We start from the raw sequence: 26,746 nt of genomic DNA on the forward strand, positions 1-26,746 counted from the left end.
AAAGAGCCCAGCAAAGCTGGTCACATGATCCCTCCTAGGCTCCGCCTACCCCAGTCATTCGACCGACGTTAAGGAGGAATATTTGCATAGGAGAAACCATATGATACCGTGGTGACTGTAGTTAAAGAAAATAAATTATCAGACCTGATTAAAAAACCAGTGCGGGCCGTGGACCGGACACACCGTTGGAGAAAGTAATTTATCAGGTAAACATAAATTCTGTTTTCTCCAACATAGGTGTGTCCGGTCCACGGCGTCATCCTTACTTGTGGGAACCAATACCAAAGCTTTAGGACACGGATGATGGGAGGGAGCAAATCAGGTCACCTAGATGGAAGGCACCACGGCTTGCAAAACCTTTCTCCCAAAAATAGCCTCAGAAGAAGCAAAAGTATCAAACTTGTAAAATTTGGTAAAAGTGTGCAGTGAAGACCAAGTCGCTGCCCTACATATCTGATCCACAGAAGCCTCGTTCTTGAAGGCCCATGTGGAAGCCACAGCCCTAGTGGAATGAGCTGTGATTCTTTCGGGAGGCTGCCGTCCGGCAGTCTCGTAAGCCAATCTGATGATGCTTTTAATCCAAAAAGAGAGAGAGGTAGAAGTTGCTTTTTGACCTCTCCTTTTACCGGAATAAACAACAAACAAGGAAGATGTTTGTCTAAAATCCTTTGTAGCGTCTAAATAGAATTTTAGAGCGCGAACAACATCCAAATTGTGCAACAAACGTTCCTTCTTTGAAACTGGTTTCGGGCACAGAGAAGGTACGATAATCTCCTGGTTAATGTTTTTGTTAGAAACAACTTTTGGAAGAAAACCAGGTTTAGTACGTAAAACCACCTTATCTGCATGGAACACCAGATAAGGAGGAGAACACTGCAGAGCAGATAATTCTGAAACTCTTCTAGCAGAAGAAATTGCAACCAAAAACAAAACTTTCCAAGATAATAACTTAATATCAACGGAATGTAAGGGTTCAAACGGAACCCCCTGAAGAACTGAAAGAACTAAGTTGAGACTCCAAGGAGGAGTCAAAGGTTTGTAAACAGGCTTGATTCTAACCAGAGCCTGAACAAAGGCTTGAACATCTGGCACAGCTGCCAGCTTTTTGTGAAGTAACACAGACAAGGCAGAAATTTGTCCCTTCAGGGAACTTGCAGATAATCCTTTTTCCAATCCTTCTTGAAGGAAGGATAGAATCTTAGGAATCTTAACCTTGTCCCAAGGGAATCCTTTAGATTCACACCAACAGATATATTTTTTCCAAATTTTGTGGTAAATCTTTATAGTTACAGGCTTTCTGGCCTGAACAAGAGTATCGATAACAGAATCTGAGAACCCTCGCTTCGATAAGATCAAGCGTTCAATCTCCAAGCAGTCAGCTGGAGTGAGACCAGATTCGGATGTTCGAACGGACCTTGAACAAGAAGGTCTCGTCTCAAAGGTAGCTTCCATGGTGGAGCCGATGACATATTCACCAGATCTGCATACCAAGTCCTGCGTGGCCACGCAGGAGCTATCAAGATCACCGACGCCCTCTCCTGATTGATCCTGGCTACCAGCCTGGGGATGAGAGGAAACGGCGGGAATACATAAGCTAGTTTGAAGGTCCAAGGTGCTACTAGTGCATCCACTAGAGCCGCCTTGGGATCCCTGGATCTGGACCCGTAGCAAGGAACTTTGAAGTTTTGACGAGAGGCCATCAGATCCATGTCTGGAATGCCCCACAGTTGAGTGATTTGGACAAAGATTTCCGGATGGAGTTCCCACTCCCCCGGATGCAATGTCTGACGACTCAGAAAATCCGCTTCCCAATTTTCCACTCCTGGGATGTGGATTGCAGACAGGTGGCAGGAGTGAGACTCCGCCCATTGAATGATTTTGGTCACTTCTTCCATCGCCAGGGAACTCCTTGTTCCCCCCTGATGGTTGATGTACGCAACAGTTGTCATGTTGTCTGATTGAAACCGTATGAACTTGGCCCTCGCTAGCTGAGGCCAAGCCTTGAGAGCATTGAATATCGCTCTCAGTTCCAGAATATTTATCGGTAGAAGAGATTCTTCCCGAGACCAAAGACCCTGAGCTTTCAGGGATCCCCAGACCGCGCCCCAGCCCATCAGACTGGCGTCGGTCGTGACAATGACCCACTCTGGTCTGCGGAAGGTCATCCCTTGTGACAGGTTGTCCAGGGACAGCCACCAACGGAGTGAGTCTCTGGTCCTCTGATTTACTTGTATCCTCGGAGACAAGTCTGTATAGTCCCCATTCCACTGACTGAGCATGCACAGTTGTAATGGTCTTAGATGAATGCGCGCAAAAGGAACTATGTCCATTGCCGCTACCATCAAACCTATCACTTCCATGCACTGCGCTATGGAAGGAAGAGGAACGGAATGAAGTATCCGACAAGAGTCTAGAAGTCTTGTTTTTCTGGCCTCTGTCAGAAAAATCCTCATTTCTAAGGAGTCTATTATTGTTCCCAAGAAGGGAACCCTTGTCGACGGAGATAGAGAACTCTTTTCCACGTTCACTTTCCATCCGTGAGATCTGAGAAAGGCCAGGACGATGTCCGTGTGAGCCTTTGCTTGAGGAAGGGACGACGCTTGAATCAGAATGTCGTCCAAGTAAGGTACTACAGCAATCCCCTTGGTCTTAGCACAGCTAGAAGGGACCCTAGTACCTTTGTGAAAATCCTTGGAGCAGTGGCTAATCCGAAAGGAAGCGCCACGAACTGGTAATGCTTGTCCAGGAATGCGAACCTTAGGAACCGATGATGTTCCTTGTGGATAGGAATATGTAGATACGCATCCTTTAAATCCACCGTGGTCATGAATTGACCTTCCTGGATGGAAGGAAGAATTGTTCGAATGGTTTCCATCTTGAACGATGGAACCTTGAGAAACTTGTTTAAGATCTTGAGATCTAAGATTGGTCTGAACGTTCCCTCTTTTTTGGGAACTATGAACAGATTGGAGTAGAACCCCATCCCTTGTTCTCCTAATGGAACAGGATGAATCACTCCCATTGTTAACAGGTCTTCTACACAATGTAAGAATGCCTGTCTTTTTATGTGGTCTGAAGACAACTGAGACCTGTGGAACCTCCCCCTTGGGGGAAGCCCCTTGAATTCCAGAAGATAACCTTGGGAGACTATTTCTAGTGTCCAAGGATCCAGAACATCTCTTGCCCAAGCCTGAGCGAAGAGAGAGAGTCTGCCCCCCACCAGATCCGGTCCCGGATCGGGGGCCAACATTTCATGCTGTCTTGGTAGCAGTGGCAGGTTTCTTGGCCTGCTTTCCCTTGTTCCAGCCTTGCATTGGTCTCCAAGCTTGCTTGGCTTGAGAAGTATTACCCTCTTGCTTAGAGGACGTAGCACTTTGGGCTGGTCCGTTTCTACGAAAGGGACGAAAATTAGGTTTATTTTTGGCCTTGAAAGGCCGATCCTGAGGAAGGGCATGGCCCTTACCCCCAGTGATATCAGAGATAATCTCTTTCAAGTCAGGGCCAAACAGCGTTTTGCCCTTGAAAGGAATGTTAAGTAGCTTGTTCTTGGAAGACGCATCAGCTGACCAAGATTTCAACCAAAGCGCTCTGCGCGCCACAATAGCAAACCCAGAATTCTTAGCCGCTAACCTAGCCAATTGCAAAGTGGCGTCTAGGGTGAAAGAATTAGCCAATTTGAGAGCATTGATTCTGTCCATAATCTCCTCATAAGGAGGAGAATCACTATCGACCGCCTTTACCAGCTCATCGAACCAGAAACATGCGGCTGTAGCGACAGGGACAATGCATGAAATTGGTTGCAGAAGGTAACCCTGCTGAACAAACATTTTTTTAAGTAAACCTTCTAATTTTTTATCCATAGGATCTTTGAAAGCACAACTATCTTCTATGGGTATAGTGGTGCGTTTGTTTAAAGTGGAAACCGCTCCCTCGACCTTGGGGACTGTCTGCCATAAGTCCTTTCTGGGGTCGACCATAGGAAACAATTTTTTAAATATGGGGGGAGGGACGAAAGGAATACCGGGCCTTTCCCATTCTTTATTTACAATGTCCGCCACCCGCTTGGGAATAGGAAAAGCTTCTGGGAGCCCCGGGACCTCTAGGAACTTGTCCATTTTACATAGCTTCTCTGGGATGACCAAATTGTCACAATCATCCAGAGTGGATAATACCTCCTTAAGCAGAGCGCGGAGATGTTCCAACTTAAATTTAAACGTAATCACATCAGGTTCAGCTTGTTGAGAAATGTTCCCTGAATCTGTAATTTCTCCCTCAGACAAAACCTCCCTGGCCCCATCAGACTGGTTTAGGGGCCCTTCAGAACCATTATTATCAGCGTCGTCATGCTCTTCAGTATCTAAAACAGAGCAGTCGCGCTTACGCTGATAAGTGTGCATTTTGGCTAAAATGTTTTTGACAGAATTATCCATTACAGCCGTTAATTGTTGCATAGTAAGGAGTATTGGCGCGCTAGATGTACTAGGGGCCTCCTGAGTGGGCAAGACTCGTGTAGACGAAGGAGGGAATGATGCAGTACCATGCTTACTCCCCTCACTTGAGGAATCATCTTGGGCATCATTGTCATTGTCACATAAATCACATTTATTTAAATGAGAAGGAACTCTGGCTTCCCCACATTCAGAACACAGTCTATCTGGTAGTTCAGACATGTTAAACAGGCATAAACTTGATAACAAAGTACAAAAAACGTTTTAAAATAAAACCGTTACTGTCACTTTAAATTTTAAACTGAACACACTTATTACTGCAATTGCGAAAAAATATGAAGGAATTGTTCAAAATTCACCAAAATTTCACCACAGTGCCTTAAAGCCTTAAAAGTATTGCACACCAAATTTGGAAGCTTTAACCCTTAAAATAACGGAACCGGAGCCGTTTTTAACTTTAACCCCTTTACAGTCCCTGGTATCTGCTTTGCTGAGACCCAACCAAGCCCAAAGGGGAATACGATACCAAATGACGCCTTCAGAAAGTCTTTTCTATGTATCAGAGCTCCTCACACATGCGACTGCATGCCATGCCTCTCAAAAACAAGTGCGCAACACCGGCGCGAAAATGAGGCTCTGCCTATGATTTGGGAAAGCCCCTAAAGAATAAGGTGTCTAAAAAAGTGCCTGCCGATATAATCTTATCAAAATACCCAGATGAAATGATTCCTCAAGGCTAAATATGTGTTAATAATGAATCGATTTAGCCCAGAAAAAGTCTACAGTCTTAATAAGCCCTTGTGAAGCCCTTATTTACTATCTTAATAAACATGGCTTACCGGATCCCATAGGGAAAATGACAGCTTCCAGCATTACATCGTCTTGTTAGAATGTGTCATGCCTCAAGCAGCAAGAGACTGCTCACTGTTCCCCCAACTGAAGTTAATTCCTCTCAACAGTCCTGTGTGGAACAGCCATGGATTTTAGTAACGGTTGCTAAAATCATTTTCCTCATACAAACAGAAATCTTCATCTCTTTTCTGTTTCTGAGTAAATAGTACATACCAGCACTATTTTAAAATAACAAACTCTTGATTGAATAATAAAAACTACAGTTAAACACTAAAAAACTCTAAGCCATCTCCGTGGAGATGTTGCCTGTACAACGGCAAAGAGAATGACTGGGGTAGGCGGAGCCTAGGAGGGATCATGTGACCAGCTTTGCTGGGCTCTTTGCCATTTCCTGTTGGGGAAGAGAATATCCCACAAGTAAGGATGACGCCGTGGACCGGACACACCTATGTTGGAGAAACTAGGATTACTGCTTACCCTTCCCCTAATGGGGATACTGTCAGCCTTTCTGAATTATCACAGTCTTTCCAGAAAAAATGACTGAACATACCTCATTGCTGTATAGCAAGAAACCGTTCCTCACACTGAAGTTTTCCTGTACTCCTCAGCTTCTGTGGGAACAGCAGTGGACCTTAGTTACAAATGCTAAGATCATCATCCTCCAGGCAGAAATCTTCATCTATCTCCTGCCTGAGAGTAAATAGTACACACCGGTACCATTTAAAAATAAACTCTTGCTTGAAGAAAAAAAAAAACCTAATACTTTATCACCTCTTTCACTTTACCCTTCCTGCTTAGAGCCGGCAAAGAGAATGACTGGGGGTGGAGTTAAGGGGGGAGCTATATAGACAGCTCTGCTGTGGGTGCTCTCTTTGCCACTTCCTGTTAGGAAGGATAATATCCCACAAGTAAGGATGAAACCGTGGACTCGGTACATCTTGCAAAAGAAAGATGATTAGACAAAGAAAACAGGTTACATTTTTTATACATAAAAAACATTATTGTCTCTTACGGTCTCTCTAAATTGTAACGTGTAACTTTTTTTTTTGAGTGCTGAAAGAATCTATCATAGTACGTAACTACTGCAGATTACATTTACCCCTCAGCCTGATCTTGCTGAGGAGCCCTGCTACCAAATGTATTTATTTTAAATACGCAACACATAAATTGAGCATAAAAAAAAAAAAAAGGCCGGAACTCAGCTGAAAAGCTGTCCGACCTCTGTGTAGACATTAAAGACTGAAAGTCCAGCACTTGACGCTACTGTCTTATCTGAAAGTAACCAGTGTTTAGGAAACATGTCCAGAAGTCAGCTGAACGCTGTCCGACCTCTGCGTAAACATTAAAGACTGCGAGTCTAGCACCGGACATTACTATCTTAATTGTAAGTAACCGGTGTCTAGCTGAAGCGCCATCTGGTTCTACCCTTATGTCACTGTCTTAGTTTTATTAACCAGCGACTCTTGAGTAGGAAGTGCGCGGGCCAAATTGGCGCCACACAAACTCCGCCCATCGTGGGCGGTACACCAAATAATCTCCCGGTCACCATGTTATAGTACAGAAACGCCACCGGGAGATAATACACCCAGACAGATTGGGTCTACCGCTTGCTATTTGACAGCGGTTTAGCCCAAAACCAACACCTCACACTGAATCTCTTCAGATTAGCGACTTAAGTCTTTAGAGAACCGTCACCAAATTAAAGTTTCCTGAGCCCCAGTGCCTGCAATGCTGTCACGTCCTCTCCAGTAGAAGAGATAAAGTGTCCCAGAGAATAAAGTACAGCCCCCTTTCATTCCCTCCTTAGCAAATAAAGTGCCCACTTAGTCTGAGAGAAATCCTTCCCCAGAATATGAGAAAGTCAGCACTTACCTTAAATTGCTGCCCGACAGCAGGGCAGTACACCCGGGCTTGCGAGGTCTTCTCCCTCAATCACATGGGCCTGTGTAGAAAAGAAAGGACTGAGTATATCCCCTCAGACTCTCAGAGACAGGCAGCATACAATTTATGGGAGGCGCAGTGAGAATTATGTCCCACAAGTTCCCATTGCTCTAAAGCCACCAAAAGTTCTACTGTAGAGACTGATATGGACTACGGCTACACCCTAGAACAAAGCAGCACAATCTTGCACTACTTTAAAAATAATAAACTCTTGATTGAAGAATCTATACTAACAACTCACTTCCCATGACTAACGTAGGCAAAGAGAATGACTGGGGTGGGAGGGAGGGGACGAGCAATTTAACAGCTCTGCTGTGGTGCTCTTTGCCTCCTCCTGCTGACCAGGAGGTGAATATCCCATTAGTAATTAAGATGATCCGTGGACTCATCGTGTCTTAAAAAAGAAAAAGGATATTTCCTAAACCTAAAGGAGTGATTTCCCATAGCATGGATAACAGATTAAGGGGAAACAAATTTTACGGTACACTGTCTCTTGACACCAGCCCATAATCTCATATTGACTACAAGAGAATAACACAAACTAATAAAAAAAAATAAAAAAATGAAATTACTAATTTAGATAAGCGCGTCTAAAACATCCACACTCCAGGGCTGACTGGCAGGTACTTAACACACAAATGGCATAAAGGGCCCCTCAGATAGCTGTATCACATATGTCTGTAGAAGTCTTTATAAGTACCTATCAAACCTCCTACTGGATACAGATCAGATATCGCCAAGTAAGACCTACCCAAAGAGAACAAGGAATCTTCCCTGAATATAAATATACTGAGACTTAACGTAAGGTTACACTGATCATGAAGAATCTGATGTAAGCACACCTGCCTACTTAATACTCATTACTAAACACACATGTAAGCACACCTGCCTACTTAATACTCATTACTAAACACACATGTAAGCACACCTGCCTACCTAATACTCATTACTAAACACATGTAAGCACACCTGCCTACCTAATACTGATTACTAAAGACACATGTAAGCACACCTGCCTACCTAATACTCATTACTAAACACATGTAAGCACACCTGCCTACTTAATACTCATTACTAAACACACATGTAAGCACACCTGCCTACCTAATACTCATTACTAAACACATGTAAGCACACCTGCCTACCTAATACTGATTACTAAAGACACATGTAAGCACACCTGCCTACCAGATACTCATTACTAAACTAAAATAAGTTTTAGCGTCTATAAAACAACGGGAGCTGCCATGCTGTAACTAAGGTTACCTTCTCTGCTGTGGCCAATTAGGGACAGTTATAACAGAACTGAAAAGTTCCCAATTTCAAAATGGAATTAGAGGAAAAGGGGACAAAATAAATAATGAAAGTATATTGCAAGTTGTTTTTTATATATAAAAACAATTTATCATTTTATGTTACCATCTTTAAGTGTTTAATGTCCCTTTAATAGACGTATAACACTAAGGCCATGTAGATGAATTGTGCCTGTACATAGCGTTAACAGAATACACAGCTGTAATATAAAGTCAAAACCACAGGGGACCTTGACACACAATCATTTGCAGATGTCCTTTTTTTTAAAGGGACAGTAAAACAGAGCTTGAGAAATTAGTTGAAAATTTTGGAGCCAGTAAGTTTTGGGCAGCCTCACAATGTCGCAAGCTAAGCGTTCCACAAACCACCAGAGCTGCCTTGGCATAGATGCAAATCTTTCTACCTTCAGAAAGAAAACTACTGAGCTCATGTGGTCTTATGAGTTATATACAGAGCATTACGTGTTAATAACTCACTAGTATAAGTGCCGGAAACGTACAGGAGCCAATGCAGGAAATTATGAAAGGGTCACCATGAGAATTTTATATATACAATTATTAGACCATTTCATATTTGGCACCACAAGGTCCCTAAACGTCATTACAACAAACATAGTATTGTGAGTACAAGTCGCTAACCCAGTATTAACAAACCATAATGACATTGTTACCTCCTCCTCGTGAACCTTCTGGTGCTTGGCTAGTTCCGACCTCCAGCGATAGCTCCGGCCACAGCGGTCACACGGGAAGGGTTTTTCCCCCGTGTGGGTTTTCTGGTGGGTAGTGAGGTGCTGCTGTTGCACAAAGGTCTTGCCGCACAGTGTGCACTTGTATGGCCGCTCCCCGGTGTGGATGCGCTCATGGATGATCAGAGACGTGTGTCTCCGGAAACATTTCCCACACACATTGCATATGTACGACCTCTCCCCGAGGTGAGCCCTTAGGTGGGACTTCAGAGTCCTCTTATTGTAGAAGATCTTCCCACACTCCGCGCAGGCATGTGCTTTCTCTGCTTTGGGGTTGCGTGGGAGGCCAAATGTGCGGGGCCTTTTGCCTTTACCTTTGTTCTGGGTTTTTTTGGACTGCTCAGAGCTTGATCCTTCTGTACAAAAAACATGAAATATGAGTATATAAACTTCTAGGTCACACTAATTATTCCATAAGCAAAGAGTGCTCCCAAAGCCTTAGTTAAAGATTAAAAATCCAGCTTTAATTCATCAGTGCTAAAAACAGGAGTGGTCACAGCAGCCATATGCCCTCTGTGCTGCCGTCTGAGTACCGGACTACTCTGCCATAAAGGATTTTCGGCTACTGTGACAGTAATACTTCTGTCTGTCCTAGCAAGTCATTTGAAGTGTCACCTTACAGACCCTTACTTCCCTCTCTCCCTGAGTGGTTCTATGAGCTGACATTAATACAGTTTTGGCTATAGACTCCACTATCATTATTTATTTTAATTATTCCATAGTCAAGAACGAAGTATTCAGTTTTAATAAGACGCACAAATCCCATGACTATTGATATGTGTAGTTTGTTGGGAATGTGTGTGTGAGCGCATCTGTTACACTCCTGCATTTATCCCCCGCCGACAGTGCATTCGCTTTTGTATGGAAGTGAAAATCAGAAGTTGGTGCGTTCCCTGGTGAGCTAACGATTCTGGGAACGCAGAGTACAGGGAGGAGCGTTTGGAGAACATTACCCTCTGCATCTACTGCTTACAGCTTTCTCCAACCTGAGCCATCTTACAGAATATCCCCCAATATACAACAATTAAACACAGATTGTAGCAGATTTATCTAAATATTCCCACAGTGCACTCTTGTACAAATGGAGGGGACAACTTGCTGTGTGTGAGGTGGGTAAGTTGGGTTCTGATGAAGCCTCCATCACAGCCTAACAAACATTGTGTGTCTGGTCAAATGGTTCAGAGCTACAGATGTGTATACGACCTAGAGACCATACCTGCAGCACCACAATCTGCATCCGTTCCCCCTGCCTCAGAGTCTTTCTCCTCCTTGAGTTCATTGTCTGCCACCTGCAACACAAACACACACAGCATGGGCACACTGCACTTTATTGTATACTGAGAGGGAACAGAGATCCGAGTGGGACGGCTCTATGATCTGTTTAACACCTACACTGCTGGAGTGCAATGCGCCAGGTTAATATGAGATATATTGTTATATAACACTTGATATAACTAATATCTCACACGGAGTTATGAGAAGCTTTTGTAAACACAAATCACACAAATACTGAAGGCGGTTTGTGCAAGCAGAAGAGCTTAGCAAGTTCTGGGACAAACTGCTCCTCAAATTGTATTTGGAAACAAACTTTTCTCATAAATGTGTCAACCGATGGCACAGAAACACTTCACTGATCCCCTTAAAGAAACAGAAAAACAAAAAGCTCTGGCATATAACTGCGTGTAACTTCTGAAGAGGATAAACACATAGATAAAGGCAGCTTCACAGCTGCACTACCAGGAGCTAAACAGTCTGGTGAACCAATGATAAAAGGCATGTGTGTGTAGCCACTAACTGTAAAGTCTCTTAAAATTGCATCATCTATCGAATATGTGAAAGTTTCATTTTGACTTTCATGTTTAACTGCTTAAAGAAACAGTCTACTCCAGAATTGTACTTGCTCAAAAATATAGATAATCCCTGTATTACCCATTCCCCATTTTTGCATAACCAACACAGTGATATTAATACACTTTTTACATCTGTGATTACCTTGTATCTAAGCCTCTGCAGACTGCCCCTTATCTCAGTTATATTAATACACTTTTTACCTCTGTGATTACCTTGTATCTAAGCCTCTGCAGACTGCCCCTTATCTCAGTTATATTAATATACTTTTTACCTCTGTGATTACCTTGTATCTATGCCTCTACAGACTGCCCCTTATCTCAGTTATATTAATATACTTTTTACCTCTGATTACCCTGTATCTAAGCCTCTGCAGACTGCTCCTTATCTCAGTTATATTAATAATAATATACTTTTTACCTCTGTGATAACCTTGTATCTAAGCCTCTGCAGACTGCCCCCTTATCTCAGTTATATTAATATACTTTTTACCTCTGATTACCCTGTATCTAAGCCTCTGCAGACTGCTCCTTATCTCAGTTATATTAATATACTTTTTACCTCTATGATTACCTTGCATCTAAGCCTCTGCAGACTGCCCCTTATTTCAGTTGTATTAATATACTTTTTACCTCCGTGATTACCTTGTATCTAAGCCTCTGCAGACTGCTCCTTATCTCAGTTATATTAATATACTTTTTACCTCTGTGATTACCTTGTATCTATGCCTCTGCAGACTGCCCCCTTATCTCAGTTATATTAATATACTTTTTACCTCTGTGATTACCCTGTATCTAAACCTCTGCAGACTGCTCCTTATCTCAGTTATATTAATATACGTTTTACCTTTGATTACTCTGTATCTAAGCCTCTGCAGACTGCTCCTTATCTCAGTTATATTAATATACTTTTTACCTCTGTGATTACCTTGTATCTAAGCCTCTGCAGACTGCTCCTTATCTCAGTTATATTAATATACTTTTTACCTCTGTGATTACCTTGCATCTAAGACTCTGCAGACTGCACCCTTATCTCAGTTATATTAATATACTTTTTACCTCTGTGATTACCTTGTATCTAAGCCTCTGCAGACTGCTCCTTATCTCAGTTATATTAATATACTTTTTACCTCTGTGATTACCTTGTATCTAAGCCTCTGCAGACTGCTTCTTATCTCAGTTATATTAATATACTTTTTACCTCTGTGATTACCTTGTATCTAAGCCTCTGCAGACTGCCCCTTATCTCAGTTATATTAATATACTTTTTACCTCTGTGATTACCTTGTATCTAAGACTCTGCAGACTGTCCCTTATCTCAGTTATATTAATATACTTTTTACCTCTGTGATTACCCTGTATCTAAGCCTCTGCAGACTGCTCCTTATCTCAGTTATATTAATGTACTGTTTACCTCTGTGATTACCTTGTATCTAAGCCTCTGCAGACGGCGTCCTTATCTCAGTTATATTAATATACTTTTTACCTCTGTGATTACCCTGTATCTAAACCTCTGCAGACTGCTCCTTATCTCAGTTATATTAATACACTTTTTACCTCTGTGATTACCTTGTATCTAAGACTCTGCAGACTGCACCCTTATCTCAGTTATATTAATATACTTTTTACCTCTGTGATTACCTTGTATCTAAGCCTCTGCAGACTGCTCCTTATCTCAGTTATATTAATATACTTTTTACCTCTGTGATTACCTTGTATCTAAGCCTCTGCAGACTGCTCCTTATCTCAGTTATATTAATATACTTTTTACCTCTGTGATTACCTTGTATCTAAGCCTCTGCAGACTGCCCCTTATCTCAGTTATATTAATATACTTTTTACCTCTGTGATTACCTTGTATCTAAGACTCTGCAGACTGTCCCTTATCTCAGTTATATTAATATACTTTTTACCTCTGTGATTACCCTGTATCTAAGCCTCTGCAGACTGCTCCTTATCTCAGTTATATTAATATACTTTCAGATCTCAGATCTTTTGACAGACTTGCAGTTTAGCTAATCAGTGCTGACTCCTAGGTAACTCCACGGGCATGAGCACCATGTTATCTATATGGCACACATTAACTAATATCCTTTAGCTGTGAAAAACTGTCAAATACACTGAGATAAAAGGCGGCCTTCAAGGGCTTAAAAATTAGCATATGTGCCTACCTAGGTTTAATTTTCACTAAGAATACCAAGACAACAAAGCAAGTTTGATGATCAAAGTAAATTGGAAAGTTGTTTAAAATGACATGCCCTATCTGAATCACGAAAGTTTACTGTGGACTAGACTGTCCCTTTAATGCCCTTAGGACAGCATGGAACGTATGAGTGAGAACTTTAAATAAACCTCTAAAAAAAAATCTTGAACTACTGAAGCAATGAAAAAGAAGTAAAAATAAACACACTACCAGTGAGCCCTAAAGTAGAGGCGCTCATTAGAGATGAACAAAACATTCATAAAGTCATTATCACTGGAGTAATTCCTTTGTGACAGAGGCCTCGTTATAGCTCACTCACCAAGACCCCTTATATAAACAGTGTATGAGCTTCACCTATTCTCTCGATGAATGGATTACTTTATTATACAAAAGGTCTAGGGCTTGACTTCCATAAAACTGAGACAAATACATAAGAGGTAGCATACAAATAATATGTCAAGCACACTTGTTATGCTATAGAGGATGGGTCCTTATAAAAATGACTATATACACAACCATCTGACGTCAGCTTGCATCATCCTCTAGGACAAACATAAGTATTTGAAATGAGACTGACAGAGAATGGATGTACACATGAAGGGACCTGCAGCAATGTATAGTGCAATCTTCTCCAGTAATGCCATGAAACAGACACAAACAATGCAGAGAAGCCTCTGTGCACCACCGCAGGTCATAGGAAGGCCTAGCAGAATAAAAACACTGGAACACAATGCCTAAGATTTGAGGGAGCAATGAAACACTGATCCAACTGGAACATGAGATACTGCAGAGGACGGCTTTTACAAAAGAGAGAACTTGAGACCCTGGAGATACCGCCCATGTGCCAGAAAGTGTCCAGTCTTAGCAGGTTTCAGCCATAATGTTATCTCTATATGACACACATGAACTAATGCCCTCTAGTGGTGAAAAATTGTCAAAATCCCTTCAGATTAGAGGCGGCCTTCAAGGTCTAAGAAATCAGCATATGAACCTCCTAGGTTTAGCTTTCAAATAAGAATACCAAGAGAACAAAGCAAAATTGGTGATAAAAGTAAATTGGAAAGTTGTTTAAAATGACTTGCCCTATTTGAATCATGAAAGTTTATTTTGGACTCGACTGTCCCTTTAAACTACCTAAGAACAATAAAATAAGCCAATAAAGGTATTTAAAGAAGTTGAAAATATGTTATGATAAATGATGAGTAATGCAGCAATATTGAAGGTCTACTTCCTATTAATGGCCACTGGCTGAGAAGGACATTTAGGAAAACAGTTAAAGGGACAGTCTAGTCAAAATTAAACTTGCATGATTCAGATAGGGCATGACATTTTAAACAACTTTCCAATAGACTCTTATTAAATTTGCTTTGTTCCCTTGCTGGTATTTTTGAAAAGCTAAACCTAGGTAAGCTCAAACTGATTTCTAAACCGTTGAAAACCGCCTCTTAGCTCAGAGCATTTTGAAAGTTTTTTAAAGTTAGACAGTACTAGTTCATGTGTGTCATATAGATAACAGTGTGCTCACTCCCGTGGAGTTATTTAGGCGTCTGCACTGTTTGGCTAAACTGTACGTCTGTCAAAAGCACAGAGATAAGGAGGCTGTCTGCAGAGGCTTAGATACAAGGTAATCACAGAGGTAAAAAGTATATTAATATAACTGTGTTGGTTATGCAAAACTGCGGAATGGGTAATAAAGAGATTATCTATCTTTTTAAACAATAACAATTCTGGTGTAGACTGTACCCTTAATATTGAAATAGGAGACAATGAGCTACACGTGAATTACTCAGATCAGGTACAAATTACCCCCTGCCTACTGCACTGTAACCAACACAGTATGATCCCTAAGTGCCGAGCTATTTGTATGTTATTCTGCCTCATTCTTACTAGCGTCCCCCCGCAAGTACCTCCTCCTCATGGACTTTCTGGTGCTTCATCAGCTCTGATCTCCAGCGAAACCCCTTCCCGCATTCCAGGCACTGAAAGGGTTTCTCCCCCGTGTGAGTGCGCAGGTGCGTGGTGAGGTGCTGTCTCTGCACAAAGTTTTTGCCGCACTGTGTGCACTGATACGGTCGCTCCCCAGTGTGGATGCGCTCATGGATAAGCAGAGACGTGTGCCTGCGAAAGCACTTGCCACACACGTTACAGATGTATGAACGTTCGCCAAGGTGACCCCTCAAGTGGGCCTTCAGGGTGCGCTTGTTGTAGAAGACTTTTTCACACTCTGCACAGGCGTGAGCCTTGTCATTCTTGGATGCAGCGGCTTGGGTACGTCCAAGGAATTTCATCCTTATTTTGTCCACACCTTCCGTGAAGGCTGCGGCTTTATCCTCTGCAATATTCAGAGCTTGTCCCGACTGTCCTTCCCCTCCGCACAACTGGTTGTCACAAGCTTCTGAGCTTTCTGGGCAGAGGGACAAGCTGTTTGCACCGTCTATGGCTAAACCAGCTGAGGAGACAAGTTCTTCTGCGTTCTTCTCATTGATCGCTTTCTCCACCAGCCCTTCTCCTGCCAAAAGACAAAAAGCACACAGGGGTTAGCGAATCGATAGCAATATGTGCGGCACACTCACAGGGTAAAATCTTCTTCATGTATTGCTACCCACACAATGCCTACAGCTGTAAAAAGATGCAACCTCAAGAGTAAACGTAAGCTCAGTCTCTTTAAACAATTCCTTTATAACATTGCACACAAAGGGGCAACCTAACTCATTAAGTTCATGTCACTGGTGCTTCCAACGCCTGTGAACTGCTGCTCCTGATTGGCTGGGAGTGTGTCGGCAGCCAATAAGGCTGTAAATCACAGGAGGGCAGTGGAAAGCACCAGGAGTTGATGTGGATTCCGCAATCTCAAACGTAAAATCAAAGACTTTAACCAACTTATAACTCCGCCTTTTAATTTAGCATTTTCTCATTCACCCTCCCGCCTTTTAATTTAGCATTTTCTCATTCACCCTCTCATAAATTAACTGTTTCTGCATTCTTAAGATAGCATGGGGGGATAGAGTACTGGTAGATGAGACAAGAGGCACTGTGTATTACACACATGACAACTAGTATCTCTCTATAGTAAGGTAGATGTGACAAGAGGCACTGTGTATTACACACATGATGACCACTAGTATCTCTCTATAGTAAGGTAGATGTGACAAGAGGCACTGTGTATTACACACATGATGACAACTAGTATCTCTCTATTGTAAGGTAGATGTGACAAGAGGCACTGTGTATTACACACATGATCACAACTAGTACTCTCTATAGTAAGGTAGATGAGACAAGAGGCACTGTGTATTACACACATGATGACCACTAGTATCTCTCTATAGTAAGGTTGATGTGACAAGAGGCACTGTGTATTACACACATGATCACAACTAGTATCTCTCTATAGTAAGGTAGATGTGACAAGAGGCACTGTGTATTACACACATGATGACAACTAGTATCTCTCTATAGTAAGGTAGATGTGACAAGAGGCACTGTGTATTACACACATGATGACCACTAGTATCTCTCTATAGTAAGGTAGATGTGACAAGAGGCACTGTGTATTACACACATGATGACAACTAGTATCTCTCTATAGTAAGGTAGATGAGACAAGAGGCACTGTGTATTACACACATGACAACTAGTATCTCTCTATTGTAAGGTAGATGAGACAAGAGGCACTGTGTATTACACACATGATGACAACTAGTACTCTCTATAGTAAGGTAGATGAGACAAGAGGCACTGTGTATTACACACATGATGACAACTAGTATCTCTCTATTGTAAGGTAGATGTGACAAGAGGCACTGTGTATTACACACATGATGACAACTAGTATCTCTCTATAGTAAGGTAGATGTGACAATAGGCACTGTGTATTACACACATGATGACCACTAGTATCTCTCTATAGTAAGGTAGATGAGACAAGAGGCACTGTGTATTACACACATGATGACCACTAGTATCTCTCTATAGTAAGGTAGATGTGACAAGAGGCACTGTGTATTACATACATGATGACAACTAGTATCTCTCTATAGTAAGGTAGATGTGACAAGAGGCACTGTGTATTACACACATGAAATGACAACTAGTATCTCTCTATTGTAAGGTAGATGTGACAAGAGGCACTGTGTATTACACACATGATGACAACTAGTATCTCTCTCTATTGTAAGGTAGATGTGACAAGAGGCACTGTGTATTACACACATGATGACCACTAGTATCTCTCTATAGTAAGGTAAATGTGACAAGAGGCACTGTGTATTACACACATGATGACAACTAGTATCTCTCTATAGTAAGGTAGATGTGACAAGAGGCACTGTGTATTACACACATGATGACAACTAGTATCTCTCTATAGTAAGGTAGATGTGACAAGAGGCACTGTGTATTACACACATGATGACCACTAGTATCTCTCTATAGTAAGGTAGATGTGACAAGAGGCACTGTGTATTACACACATGATGACAACTAGTATCTCTCTATAGTAAGGTAGATGTGACAAGAGGCACTGTGTATTACACACATGAAATGACCACTAGTATCTCTCTATAGTAAGGTAGATGAGACAAGAGGCACTGTGTATTACACACATGATGACCACTAGTATCTCTCTATAGTAAGGTAGATGTGACAAGAGGCACTGTGTATTACACACATGATGACCACTAGTATCTCTCTATAGTAAGGTAGATGTGACAAGAGGCACTGTGTATTACACACATGATGACCACTAGTATCTCTCTATAGTAAGGTAGATGAGACAAGAGGCACTATGTATTACACACATGATGACAACTAGTATCTCTCTATAGTAAGGTAGATGAGACAAGAGGCACTGTGTATTACACACATGATGACCACTAGTATCTCTCTATAGTAAGGTAGATGTGACAAGAGGCACTGTGTATTACACACATGATGACCACTAGTATCTCTCTATAGTAAGGTAGATGTGACAAGAGGCACTGTGTATTACACACATGATGACAACTAGTATCTCTCTATTGTAAGGTAGATGTGACAAGAGGCACTGTGTATTACACACATGATCACAACTAGTACTCTCTATAGTAAGGTAGATGAGACAAGAGGCACTGTGTATTACACACATGATGACCACTAGTATCTCTCTATAGTAAGGTTGATGTGACAAGAGGCACTGTGTATTACACACATGATCACAACTAGTATCTCTCTATAGTAAGGTAGATGTGACAAGAGGCACTGTGTATTACACACATGATGACAACTAGTATCTCTCTATAGTAAGGTAGATGAGACAAGAGGCACTGTGTATTACACACATGATGACCACTAGTATCTCTCTATAGTAAGGTAGATGTGACAAGAGGCACTGTGTATTACACACATGATGACCACTAGTATCTCTCTATAGTAAGGTAGATGTGACAAGAGGCACTGTGTATTACACACATGATGACAACTAGTATCTCTCTATTGTAAGGTAGATGTGACAAGAGGCACTGTGTATTACACACATGACAACTAGTATCTCTCTATTGTAAGGTAGATGTGACAAGAGGCACTGTGTATTACACACATGATGACAACTAGTACTCTCTATAGTAAGGTTGATGTGACAAGAGGCACTGTGTATTACACACATGATCACAACTAGTATCTCTCTATAGTAAGGTAGATGTGACAAGAGGCACTGTGTATTACACACATGATGACAACTAGTATCTCTCTATAGTAAGGTAGATGAGACAAGAGGCACTGTGTATTACACACATGACAACTAGTATCTCTCTATAGTAAGGTAGATGTGACAAGAGGCACTGTGTATTACACACATGATGACCACTAGTATCTCTCTATAGTAAGGTAGATGTGACAAGAGGCACTGTGTATTACACACATGATGACAACTAGTATCTCTCTATAGTAAGGTAGATGAGACAAGAGGCACTGTGTATTACACACATGACAACTAGTATCTCTCTATTGTAAGGTAGATGTGACAAGAGGCACTGTGTATTACACACATGATGACAACTAGTACTCTCTATAGTAAGGTAGATGAGACAAGAGGCACTGTGTATTACACACATGATGACAACTAGTATCTCTCTATTGTAAGGTAGATGTGACAAGAGGCACTGTGTATTACACACATGATGACAACTAGTATCTCTCTATAGTAAGGTAGATGTGACAATAGGCACTGTGTATTACACACATGATGACCACTAGTATCTCTCTATAGTAAGGTAGATGAGACAAGAGGCACTGTGTATTACACACATGATGACCACTAGTATCTCTCTATAGTAAGGTAGATGTGACAAGAGGCACTGTGTATTACATACATGATGACAACTAGTATCTCTCTATAGTAAGGTAGATGTGACAAGAGGCACTGTGTATTACACACATGAAATGACAACTAGTATCTCTCTATTGTAAGGTAGATGTGACAAGAGGCACTGTGTATTACACACATGATGACAACTAGTATCTCTCTCTATTGTAAGGTAGATGTGACAAGAGGCACTGTGTATTACACACATGATGACCACTAGTATCTCTCTATAGTAAGGTAAATGTGACAAGAGGCACTGTGTATTACACACATGATGACAACTAGTATCTCTCTATAGTAAGGTAGATGTGACAAGAGGCACTGTGTATTACACACATGATGACAACTAGTATCTCTCTATAGTAAGGTAGATGTGACAAGAGGCACTGTGTATTACACACATGATGACCACTAGTATCTCTCTATAGTAAGGTAGATGTGACAAGAGGCACTGTGTATTACACACATGATGACAACTAGTATCTCTCTATAGTAAGGTAGATGTGACAAGAGGCACTGTGTATTACACACATGAAATGACCACTAGTATCTCTCTATAGTAAGGTAGATGAGACAAGAGGCACTGTGTATTACACACATGATGACCACTAGTATCTCTCTATAGTAAGGTAGATGTGACAAGAGGCACTGTGTATTACACACATGATGACCACTAGTATCTCTCTATAGTAAGGTAGATGTGACAAGAGGCACTGTGTATTACACACATGATGACCACTAGTATCTCTCTATAGTAAGGTAGATGAGACAAGAGGCACTATGTATTACACACATGATGACAACTAGTATCTCTCTATAGTAAGGTAGATGAGACAAGAGGCACTGTGTATTACACACATGATGACCACTAGTATCTCTCTATAGTAAGGTAGATGAGACAAGAGGCACTGTGTATTACACACATGATCACAACTAGTATCTCTCTATAGTAAGGTAGATGTGACAAGAGGCACTGTGTATTACACACATGATGACAACTAGTATCTCTCTATAGTAAGGTAGATGAGACAAGAGGCACTGTGTATTACACACATGATGACCACTAGTATCTCTCTATAGTAAGGTAGATGTGACAAGAGGCACTGTGTATTACATACATGATGACCACTAGTATCTCTCTATAGTAAGGTAAATGTGACAAGAGGCACTGTGTATTACACACATGATGACAACTAGTATCTCTCTATAGTAAGGTAGATGTGACAAGAGGCACTGTGTATTACACACATGATGACAACTAGTATCTCTCTATAGTAAGGTTGATGTGACAAGAGGCACTGTGTATTACACACATGATCACAACTAGTATCTCTCTATAGTAAGGTAGATGTGACAAGAGGCACTGTGTATTACACACATGATGACCACTAGTATCTCTCTATAGTAAGGTAGATGAGACAAGAGGCACTATGTATTACACACATGATGACAACTAGTATCTCTCTATAGTAAGGTAGATGAGACAAGAGGCACTGTGTATTACACACATGATGACCACTAGTATCTCTCTATAGTAAGGTAGATGAGACAAGAGGCACTGTGTATTACACACATGATCACAACTAGTATCTCTCTATAGTAAGGTAGATGTGACAAGAGGCACTGTGTATTACACACATGATGACAACTAGTATCTCTCTATAGTAAGGTAGATGAGACAAGAGGCACTGTGTATTACACACATGATGACCACTAGTATCTCTCTATAGTAAGGTAGATGTGACAAGAGGCACTGTGTATTACACACATGATGACCACTAGTATCTCTCTATAGTAAGGTAGATGTGACAAGAGGCACTGTGTATTACACACATGATGACAACTAGTATCTCTCTATAGTAAGGTTGATGTGACAAGAGGCACTGTGTATTACACACATGATCACAACTAGTATCTCTCTATAGTAAGGTAGATGTGACAAGAGGCACTGTGTATTACACACATGATGACCACTAGTATCTCTCTATAGTAAGGTAGATGAGACAAGAGGCACTATGTATTACACACATGATGACAACTAGTATCTCTCTATAGTAAGGTAGATGAGACAAGAGGCACTGTGTATTACACACATGATGACCACTAGTATCTCTCTATAGTAAGGTAGATGAGACAAGAGGCACTGTGTATTACACACATGATCACAACTAGTATCTCTCTATAGTAAGGTAGATGTGACAAGAGGCACTATGTATTACACACATGATGACAACTAGTATCTCTCTATAGTAAGGTAGATGAGACAAGAGGCACTGTGTATTACACACATGATGACCACTAGTATCTCTCTATAGTAAGGTAGATGTGACAAGAGGCACTGTGTATTACACACATGATCACAACTAGTATCTCTCTATAGTAAGGTAGATGTGACAAGAGGCACTGTGTATTACACACATGAAATGACAACTAGTATCTCTCTATAGTAAGGTAGATGAGACAAGAGGCACTGTGTATTACATACATGAAATGACAACTAGTATCTCTCTATAGTAAGGTAGATGTGACAAGAGGTACTGTGTATTACACACATGAAATGACAACTAGTATCTCTCTATAGTAAGGTAGATGTGACAAGAGGCACTGTGTATTACACACATGAAATGACCACTAGTATCTCTCTATAGTAAGGTAGATGAGACAAGAGGCACTGTGTATTACACACAAGATGACCACTAGTATCTCTCTATAGTAAGGTAGATGAGACAAGAGGCACTGTGTATTACACACATGAAATGACCACTAGTATCTCTCTATAGTAAGGTAGATGTGACAAGAGGCACTGTGTATTACACACATGAAATGACAACTAGTATCTCTCTATAGTAAGGTAGATGTGACAAGAGGCACTGTGTATTACACACATGATGACCACTAGTATCTCTCTATAGTAAGGTAGATGTGACAAGAGGCACTGTGTATTACACACATGAAATGACAACTAGTATCTCTCTATAGTAAGGTAGATGTGACAAGAGGCACTGTGTATTACACACATGATGACCACTAGTATCTCTCTATAGTAAGGTAGATGAGACAAGAGGCACTGTGTATTACACACATGATGACCACTAGTATCTCTCTATAGTAAGGTAGATGTGACAAGAGGCACTGTGTATTACACACATGAAATGACAACTAGTATCTCTCTATAGTAAGGTAGATGAGACAAGAGGCACTGTGTATTACATACATGAAATGACAACTAGTATCTCTCTATAGTAAGGTAGATGTGACAAGAGGTACTGTGTATTACACACATGAAATGACAACTAGTATCTCTCTATAGTAAGGTAGATGTGACAAGAGGCACTGTGTATTACACACATGAAATGACCACTAGTATCTCTCTATAGTAAGGTAGATGAGACAAGAGGCACTGTGTATTACACACAAGATGACCACTAGTATCTCTCTATAGTAAGGTAGATGAGACAAGAGGCACTGTGTATTACACACATGATGACCACTAGTATCTCTCTATAGTAAGGTAGATGAGACAAGAGGCACTGTGTATTACACACATGAAATGACAACTAGTATCTCTCTATAGTAAGGTAGATGAGACAAGAGGCACTGTGTATTACACACATGATGACCACTAGTATCTCTCTATAGTAAGGTAAATGTGACAAGAGGCACTGTGTATTACACACATGAAATGACAACTAGTATCTCTCTATAGTAAGGTAGATGTGACAAGAGGCACTGTGTATTACACACATGAAATGACAACTAGTATCTCTCTATAGTAAGGTAGATGTGACAAGAGGCACTGTGTATTACACACATGATGACCACTAGTATCTCTCTATAGTAAGGTAGATGAGACAAGAGGCACTGTGTATTACACACATGATGACCACTAGTATCTCTCTATAGTAAGGTAGATGTGACAAGAGGCACTGTGTATTACACACATGAAATGACAACTAGTATCTCTCTATAGTAAGGTAGATGAGACAAGAGGCACTGTGTATTACATACATGAAATGACAACTAGTATCTCTCTATAGTAAGGTAGATGTGACAAGAGGTACTGTGTATTACACACATGAAATGACAACTAGTATCTCTCTATAGTAAGGTAGATGTGACAAGAGGCACTGTGTATTACACACATGAAATGACCACTAGTATCTCTCTATAGTAAGGTAGATGAGACAAGAGGCACTGTGTATTACACACAAGATGACCACTAGTATCTCTCTATAGTAAGGTAGATGAGACAAGAGGCACTGTGTATTACACACATGATGACCACTAGTATCTCTCTATAGTAAGGTAGATGAGACAAGAGGCACTGTGTATTACACACATGAAATGACAACTAGTATCTCTCTATAGTAAGGTAGATGAGACAAGAGGCACTGTGTATTACACACATGATGACCACTAGTATCTCTCTATAGTAAGGTAAATGTGACAAGAGGCACTGTGTATTACACACATGAAATGACAACTAGTATCTCTCTATAGTAAGGTAGATGTGACAAGAGGCACTGTGTATTACACACATGAAATGACAACTAGTATCTCTCTATAGTAAGGTAGATGTGACAAGAGGCACTGTGTATTACACACATGATGACCACTAGTATCTCTCTATAGTAAGGTAGATGAGACAAGAGGCACTGTGTATTACACACATGATGACCACTAGTATCTCTCTATAGTAAGGTAGATGAGACAAGAGGCACTGTGTATTACACACATGAAATGACAATTAATATCTCTCTATAGTAAGGTAGATGAGACAAGAGGCACTGTGTATTACACACATGAAATGACAACTAGTATCTCTCTATAGTAAGGTAGATGTGACAAGAGGCACTGTGTATTACACACATGAAATGACAATTAATATCTCTCTATTGGAAGGTAGATGTGACAAGAGGAGGTACTTCTGGAAAGACAGGGGTAACTTTATTGCTATTGTACTAATGTAGCATGTATCAAATATTAAATGGCAAGGAAGTGATTGTTTTGTATCTATGTCCTTTTTTATTTATTTATTTGGAAAATAAAATAAATACAACGTACACTGAAGAGTATGGAATGATCCCTGTTTAGTCAGTAAATTTTGCCATTTTTACATATTTTTAGAATCAATAATATTTTTAGAATCAATAATATATAAACAATAATAATAAATAACTAAAGTTCAGTCATTTTTTTGAAATGATGCGAATACCACAGAGCCGTGCCACATAGTTATTCTGGTTAGATTTTAGGGCAAACCTTATCTAGACTACGTGAAACCAATTCCTATTTAAGGTTCCTTGATGATTACATGGTAGAAAAAAACCAGAGGAGGGGGGAGTAGGAAAGAAAGAGGGGGAAAGGGGAAAGGGGGGGAGACCAGTCACTGAGATTTTAATTGAACCGCATCCACCAATGATTATTCTGATTGTGTGGTGTAATGTTTTGGTACTAAAACAACGAGGGCAAGATTACAAGTAGCGTGTTATGAGTTTTCCGAGCGCAATTTAGTCTTTTTCGCAATTAAATTTCCATTGCGCAGATATTTCAAGTTTTGAAAAATCGTGATTGCACACGTAACAATCCTTTCCACGTTCAAAGGGCTGTAGTTAACAGTTTTGCACAACATAAAAGTTTCAGTAAACACTTCAAAAATACATTAGAAAGTACAGTAACACTCATTAACACTGTCTAATAGATATACATTACACAGTACAGTTACACTCATATTAACACTGTCTAATAAATATACATTACACAGTATAGTTACACTCATATTAACACTGTCTAATAAATATACATTACACAGTACAGTTACACTCATATTAACACTGTCTAATAAATATACATTACACAGTACAGTTACACTCATATTAACACTGTCTAATAAATATACATTACACAGTACAGTTACACTCATATTAACACTGTCTTATAAATATACATTACACAGTACAGTTACACTCATATTAACACTGTCTAATAAATATACATTACATAGTACAGTTACACTCATATTAACACTGTCTAATAAATATACATTACATAGTACAGTTACACTTATATTAACACTGTCTTATAGATATACATTACATAGTACAGTTACACTCATATTAACACAGTCTAATAAATATACATTACACAGTACAGTTACACTCATATTAACACTGTCTAATAAATATACATTACATAGTACAGTTACACTTATATTAACACTGTCTTATAGATATACATTACATAGTACAGTTACACTCATATTAACACAGTCTAATAAATATACATTACATAGTACAGTTACACTCATATTAACATTGTCTGATAAATATACATTACATAGTACAGTTACACTCATATTAACACTAATATACATTACATAGTACAGTTACACTCATATTAACACTGTCTAATAAATATACATTACACAGTACAGTTACACTCATATTAACACTGTCTAATAAATATACATTACACAGTGCAGTTACACTCATATTAACACTGTCTATTAAATATACATTACATAGTACAGTTACACTCATATTAACACTGTCTAATAAATATACATTACACAGTACAGTTACACTCATAATAACACTGTCTAATAAATATACATTACATAGTACAGTTACACTCATATTAACACTATCTACTAAATATACATTACACAGTACAGTTACACTCATATTAACACTATCTAATAAATATACATTACATAGTACAGTTACACTCATATTAACACTGTCTAATAAATATACATTACATAGTACAGTTACACTCATATTAACATTGTCTAATAAATATACATTACACGGTACAGTTACACTCATATTAACACTATCTAATAAATATACATTACATAGTACAGTTACACTCATATTAACACTAATAAATATACATTACATAGTACAGTTACACTCATATTAACACTGTCTAATAAATATACATTACACAGTACAGTTACACTCATATTAACACTATCTACTAAATATACATTACACTGTACAGTTACACTCATATTAACACTATCTACTAAATATACATTACACTGTACAGTTA

At 40.0% G+C, this 26,746-nt stretch overlaps 1 protein-coding gene across 3 annotated transcripts in view; it reads right to left on the bottom strand.

The window, feature by feature from the left end:
• Positions 1 to 26,746, bottom strand: part of LOC128654737 (zinc finger protein 420) — a 193,939-nt gene that overhangs the window by 82,816 nt on the left and 84,377 nt on the right. For 2 of the 3 annotated variants that reach the window (XM_053708832.1, XM_053708833.1), the window contains exons 4-6: positions 15,258 to 15,859; positions 10,517 to 10,589; positions 9,226 to 9,656 (exon numbers count right to left, since the gene is read on the bottom strand). In XM_053708832.1, coding sequence (XP_053564807.1) covers positions 9,226 to 9,656; positions 10,517 to 10,589; positions 15,258 to 15,859 — 1,106 coding nt within the window. The remainder of the gene's footprint in view (positions 1 to 9,225; positions 9,657 to 10,516; positions 10,590 to 15,257; positions 15,860 to 26,746) is intronic. The other variant, XM_053708834.1, reaches the window with a different exon arrangement.

Source organism: Bombina bombina, chromosome 3, assembly GCF_027579735.1.
Source record: "Bombina bombina isolate aBomBom1 chromosome 3, aBomBom1.pri, whole genome shotgun sequence".
Classification (NCBI taxonomy): Eukaryota; Metazoa; Chordata; class Amphibia; order Anura; family Bombinatoridae; genus Bombina; species Bombina bombina.